The sequence below is a fragment of the Onychomys torridus genome, chromosome 8, assembly GCF_903995425.1.
Source record: "Onychomys torridus chromosome 8, mOncTor1.1, whole genome shotgun sequence".
NCBI lineage: Eukaryota > Metazoa > Chordata > Mammalia > Rodentia > Cricetidae > Onychomys > Onychomys torridus.
Genome location: NC_050450.1, coordinates 63,638,172 through 63,644,735, shown reverse-complemented (window position 1 = coordinate 63,644,735; position 6,564 = coordinate 63,638,172). Strand labels below are relative to the sequence as shown.

The 6,564-nt window shown below is 45.6% G+C and overlaps 1 protein-coding gene across 2 annotated transcripts in view; it reads right to left on the bottom strand.

The window, feature by feature from the left end:
- Positions 1-5,623: 5,623 nt before the first annotated feature.
- Smyd4 (SET and MYND domain containing 4) overlaps positions 5,624-6,564 on the bottom strand; it is a 54,284-nt gene continuing 53,343 nt past the window's right edge. For both annotated transcript variants that reach the window (XM_036195084.1, XM_036195085.1), the window contains exon 11: positions 5,624-6,061. In XM_036195084.1, the coding sequence (XP_036050977.1) occupies positions 5,917-6,061 (145 nt within the window). In that variant the 3' untranslated portion in view covers positions 5,624-5,916. The remainder of the gene's footprint in view (positions 6,062-6,564) is intronic.

Below are 6,564 nucleotides of genomic sequence, written 5' to 3'. Positions count from 1 at the left end.
CTGCAGAAACTCACCATTTCCTGTTCCGGGAGCTCTGGTGAATGAGGACTCACACCCGCCCTCACACACAACTACAGAAGCTTTGGTGGCTGGTGTGGTGCTCCTCAGCTTTCTCTCACTATAACACCTTCCCGGAGAAATCCACAGCTGTTTTAGAGGTCCCAGCTCATGACTGGGCCCCTTGCTCTGGGGCATGGGATGAAGTAGTCTTGTGACTTGGAAGCAAAGAGAAAAGAGGAGACCAGAGATCTCCTTGGTTGGCCACCTCCCACTAGGTCCAACCTCTTTTTTTTTTTTTTTTTTTGAGACAGGGATTCTCTATGTAGCCCTAGCTATTCTGGAACTCACTCTGTAGCCCAGGCTGGCCTCAAACTCACAGAGATCTGCCTAGCTCTGCCTCCTGAGTGCTGGGAATAAAGGTGTGCACCACCACCACCCAGCCTTAGGCCCAGCCTCTTAATAGTTCTACTATCTCCTGGGACCACACTTTTACCACATGGGTCCTTGGGGGACTCACAATCTAAACTGTAGCACATGTTCCTAAAGAACCCAACTAGGTTTACTTGTGCATTTACATGTGTTTATGTAGGTATGTGTTTGTGCATCGAGTCATGTAGGGGCCAGAGGTCAATCTTGGGTGTCATTTCTCAGGAGGTGTCCACTTTAAAAGTTAAAAAAAAATACGTATATTATTGAGGGGCTGGAGAGATGGCTATGTGATTAAGAACCTCTTGCAGAGGACTCAGGGTTAGGCTCCTAGCATCCACGTGGTGGCTCACCCTTTATAGCTCCAGTTCCAGGGAATCTGATGCCCTCTTCTGGCCTCCATAGTCACTGCATGCATGTGGTGCACAGACATGTATGTAGGCAATAATACCATACCCATAAACATTTAAAAATCATAGCCAGGCAGTGGTGGCGCACACCTTTAATCCTAGCACTAGGGAGGCAGAGCCAGGCGGATCTCTGTGAGTTCAAGGCCAGCCCGGGCTACAGAGTGAGACCTAGGACAGGCAAAAAAAGAACAAAAAGAAAAAAATCATTATCTGTATGCATGCATGCATGATGTGTGTGGGTGTCACAGCATGTATATGGAGGTCAGGGGACAGTTCTATAGAGTGGGTTCTCTTCTTGCACCTTTACATGGCGTCTGAGGACTGGACTGGAGTTGCCAAGCTTGTACTGTAAGTGTCTTTTCCTGCTGAGACATCTGTTACCTCTTCCCACCCTGCTTTTTATGGACAGTTTCTTACTGGCCTGCATCAGACTAAGTAGACTAGGCTAGCTGGCTGGCCAGTGAGCCCCAGGGGCCCATTTGTCTCCATCTCGCCAAGGCTGGGTCACAAGTATGTGCCACCACATCTTCTCTTCACATGGATTTTGGGGGTTGACCTTGGGTTCTTGTGCTTGGAGGACAAGCTAAATTTTAACAATTGGGCCTATTTATTTATTTTTTTGTTTTTTAGAGACAGGGTTTCTTTGTGTAGCCCTGGCTGGCCTAGAACTAGTTCTATAGACCAGGCTGGCCTTGAACTCAGATATTCATCTGCCTCTGCCCCCTAAGTGCTGGGATTAAAGGTGTGAGTCACCACCACCCAGCTTGTGTGGTTTTATTTATCTATCTATCCATCTATTTATTTATTTATTTTGGAGCTGAGGATCGAACCCCAGACCTTGCGCTTGCTAGGCAAATGTTCTACCACTGAGCTAAATCTCCACCCCCTGTGGTTTTATTTTTAAAAAAGGATTTGTGTTTATTTTTAGTTACACGTATATATGTGTCTGTGTGTGGACATGTGCATAGAGTGTAAGTGCTTGCAGAGGTCAGAAGCATCAGATCCCCTTGGAGCTAGAGTTACTGTGGTTTTGAGTTGCTGGCCACTAGGAATGGGGATTGGAATAGCTTGCCACTAGGCTAGAATTGAGCTTGGGCTCCCTGCAAGACTAGCATATGCTTAACTGCTGAGCCACCTCTCCAGCCCTCGTATTTGCAGGCAGGGCCTCACTATGCAGCCCTGGCTGGCCTGGAACGCATTATGTAGAACAGTCTACCCTGAAACTCAATGCAATCTGCCTGCATCTGCCTCCTGAGTGCTGGGATTAAAACTGTGTACCACCATATCAAGCTTAGATGCCATTTCATTTTATCCCTGTTTTTATTTACTTTGAAAGACTTATTTGTGTGTGTGTGTGTGTGTGTGTGTGTGTGTGTGTGTGTGTGTGTGTGTGTGTATGTAGCACAAATTCTAATTGGTCTTAATAATAAAAACCTAGAGTCAGATATAGGGGTAAATGCTGCAAGATCAGAGAGACGAAAGAGTCTATCACCTCTTACCTTACCAACTCTTCAACCTGAAAGAGACTGAGCTCCTGTCTCCTCCCACCTAATCTTACTACTTATTGCACACCCAGCCATTACTTACTATCTCCACCTCCCTAGTGCTGGGATTAAAGGCATGAGCCTCCCAAGTACTAGGATCAAAGGTGTGTGCTACCACTGCCTGGCTGTTTTTCTTTAGACTGGACCAATCTTGTGTAGCCCAGGGTGGCCTCAAACTCACAGAGATTTGTCTGCCTGTGCCTCCCGAGTGCTGGGATTAAAGGTGTGCGCCGCCATTGCCTGGCCTCTATGGCTAACTAGTGGCTTGGCTCTGCACTCTGATCTTCAGGTAAGCTTTATTTGTTAGATCACAAACAAAATATCACCACATGTGTGTGCACGCACACTTGAGTATCTGTGTAATTGAGTGTGGGTGCCCATGTAGTCCAGAGGTGATGAATCCCATGAACCTGGAGTTATAGGTGGCTGTGAACCACTCAGTGTAGGTGCTGGGAACTGAACTGAGGTCCTCTGGAAAAGCAGTATGTGCTCTTAACTGCTGAAACAGCTCCTCAGCCCTTTTATTTTTATTATTTTTGTTTTGTTTTGTTTTCCTTAGAGTTTCTCTATGCAGCCCTGGCTGTCCTGGAATGTGCTCTGTAGACCAAGTTGGCCTGGAACTCAGAGATCCGCCTACCTTTGCCTCTTGAGTGCTTAGACTAAAGGTGTGCGCCATCATGCCCAGCTCAGCCTTTTCATTTTGAGACAAGATCTTTTGTAGCCCACACTGCCCTCTCACCCTGACCTTCTTGTTTAGCCCCCTGAGTGTTGAGTTAATAGGCGGGTTGCTACCATGGCCAGCCCATGCTAGATTTAAGGCTGGCACAGGAATTCTCAAGCTAAGGTTACACGAGACAATGAGAGATTTATTTTCAGTTTTTATTTCTGTGTATGACTGTTTCGCCTGCATTTATATTTATATATTTATATTTTATGTGCAACATGAGCATGCAGTGCCCACAGAGGCCAGAAGAGGGCAATGGACCTCCGGAACTGGAATTACAAATACCTGTTAGCTGCCATGTGGGTACTGGCAAACAAACTCAGTATTTCCAGAAGAGCAGTCCACTGAGCCATCTTTCCAGCCCTGAGAGACATAGTTTATAACTTTAGGAAATAACTATTTTACAAAGCATTTTAAAAAAGCTTCCATATATATATATATATACATACATACACACAATAAGGCCTAATATGTAAAAGTCTAAACATATCCTTTGAGGAAGAGTACCTATTTTACAGAGGTAACAGGCTCTTAGGAACAAAACACACAGTATGTGTTTTAGACTGGAATAACAATAGAACTGTTTGTAGGACTAAACTTTTTTCCTGAAAAAACCCTACCAAAAAATTCTTACTTGTTGGGGCTGGAGAGATGGCTCAGAGGTTAAGGGCACTGGCTGCTTTTCCAGAGGTCCTGAGTTCAATTCCCAACAACTATGTGATGACTCACAACCATCTATAATGAGATCTGGTGTCCTCTTCTGGTGTGCAGGCATAATATTGTGTGTGTGTGTGTGTGTGTGTATAATAAATAAATAAACAAATCTCAAAAACAAACAAACCAACCTCTTTGTCAGAGTCAGTTAATAGGCAGTAGGAGAATCGAATTCTGACCACTTTCCATTCCACAGATGGTTGAATGCTAACTATCTTCCATCACCTAGCTTCCTGGAAAGTTGCTGTCAGGCATCTTCAGGGCTATTTATTTCCTGATTGCAATGCCATGGCAACTAACAGCCACTTCTTGGGCATGGCCAGAGTGGGCAAGTTCTCAAGAGCAGTGTGTACGAATTTGGTTTTCTTTCCCACTAACTCATCTGAACACACTGGTCACCAGTGATAATGTAATAAGGATCAGTCAGAAAATCCCATAGTTACCTGACCCTGGGGGTCTGGACCACCACTACACACCTGTGAGGAAAGGGGCAGCCTCCTTCCCTTCTGTCTCAGTTTGAAACCATAAGCAGCAATGTCTACAACCTCAGCACTGTGGGTGGGCAGGGATCTGGGGACGCAACCATGAGCCACACTCTACCAGTGAGCCACACCCCCAGCTCCTCATGGAAGGTTCTGCAGACTCTTGATTCTCTTCTTTGTACCCATTATTTATTTATTTATTTATTTATTTTTTAAGGTTTTTCGAGACAGGGTTTCTCTGTGTGGCTTTGCGCCTTTCCTGGAACTCACTTTGGAGACCAAGCTGGCCTTGAACTCACAGAGATCCGCCTGCCTCAGCCTCCTGAGTGCTGGGATTAAAGATGTGCGCCACCACCGCCCGGCTTGTACCCATTACTTTTAAAGCTAGTACTTGGAAGGCTGAGGCAGGAGGATGATATGTTTGAGGCTAGACTGGCTTACAGAGTGAGAGCCTGTCTTCAAATAAACAAACTGAGTCATCTACTTTCAGGTTTGCTAACAAATAACTCAGAAAGGAGGTATGTGTTATAACGTCATTCCTGCGAGTTTGACTTTTATTAATACCTGGATAGTGAGTCTGCCAAGAAGACTCAATGAAAGCCAGCGAATAAAATTAGGAAACTGCGGGGCTGGAGAGATGGCTCAGAGGTTAGGAGCACTGGCTCTTCTTCCAGAGGGCCCAGGCTCAATTCTCAGCACCCAGATAGCAGCTCACAGCTGTCTGTAACTCCAGTTCTAGGACTTCTGACACCCTCACACAGACATACATGCAGGTAAAACATCAATGAACATGAAATTAAAAAAAGAAGAAGAATTAGAAAACTGGTAGGAAACAAATTCAGAGTTGCCATCCCAGGAAGACACTGCCCACAAACAGTAAGACAGCCCCATGTTTATTTCTCCATTCACAAATTATACACCACCAGTTTTAACGAAGAATTTAGGGAAGCAGGATACTGTAAGTGTAACTGTGTGTCTCTTGAGGTAGAGTCACACGGATTTCTTGCTGTATGTTGTTTTTCAATTACAATACAGGACTAAGAGTTGAAGTTCCCACTGGAGTGGTACACAGCACTCATTATTACCAGAAACCAGAGGAATGTTCCAGGGAATCAGACTCATGGTTTAGTGAGATGAAATGAAGCCAAAATTCTAGGCTAGTATCAGCTGCCTGCAGATCATCTGTGGCCCTTTAAAGCACTCAGCTTCCAGACGCTGGTGTAACTTTTTTTTTTTTTTCGAGACAGGGTTTCTCTGTGTAGCTTTGGTGCCTGTCCTGGAACTCACTCTGTAGACCAGGCTGGCCTCAAACTCAGAGAAATCCACCTGCCTCTGCCTCCCGAATGCTGGGATTAAAGGTGTGGGCCGCCACCGCCATCTGGCTGGTGTAAGTCTTTTCTGGGGATGGGGGGTTTCTATCAGAGGGTAGTTAATTCCTGCAAACAGCAGCCATTGGGGCAGTGCTTCTCAACCATTGTGTCTCCCAAGTGCTCCCTGCCATCAAGACTCAGCTTAGGCCAGCTGGGTAGGTCCTGTCCTTTCTGATGACAGCTCCAAATCTACAGAACCTCTTTACGGTGTGCCAGAGTTCCCTCCCCGTGGGCTGGATTTGTACTCTACACCGAAGGGACGAATGACAGATCCAGTAAACAGGATTTCATCTCCCGGAGCTCCTGGACCTCATCACTCTCAGGGCCACAGTGCACCAACAGGATCCTTTCTGCTTTCCATACAGTATTCAGAGCTTCAGGGACTGCCAAGCTGAACCAAGGGAGGAAAACTGGTCAGGTCACTCACTCAGTCAAAATGAAAGCCAACTCCTTGAACACAAGGCTCAAGTTCATTCCATCCTCCAGATCTCATGGAGGACACAAAGGGTCTACATTCACCACGCCCTCCAGGATCTTACCATCTAAAAGGACAGATAAGAAACTTTCACAAGCACATTGCAAAGCAGAGTTTGAGAAAACTCTGCGTGTGTGTGTGTGTGTGTGTGTGTGTGTGTGTGTGTGTAAGACAGACTCCAGGACCCTGAAAAAAACAGGCACATTTTAAAACCTTAATCAACATTTATACAGAGGTGTTCATTTTAGGGTGCCCATGTCTCACCTGACTGACTTTGTGTCCCTCCTTCTCTCTGACCAAACATGCTCTTTCTATTTCAGGTAGTAGGTCTAAGCTGCACTTTCCCTTATCAATGTACACTAATGAGTTTTTAATCAAGCTGGAGGTATGCTACCTACATAGAAACACTACCAGTGGGG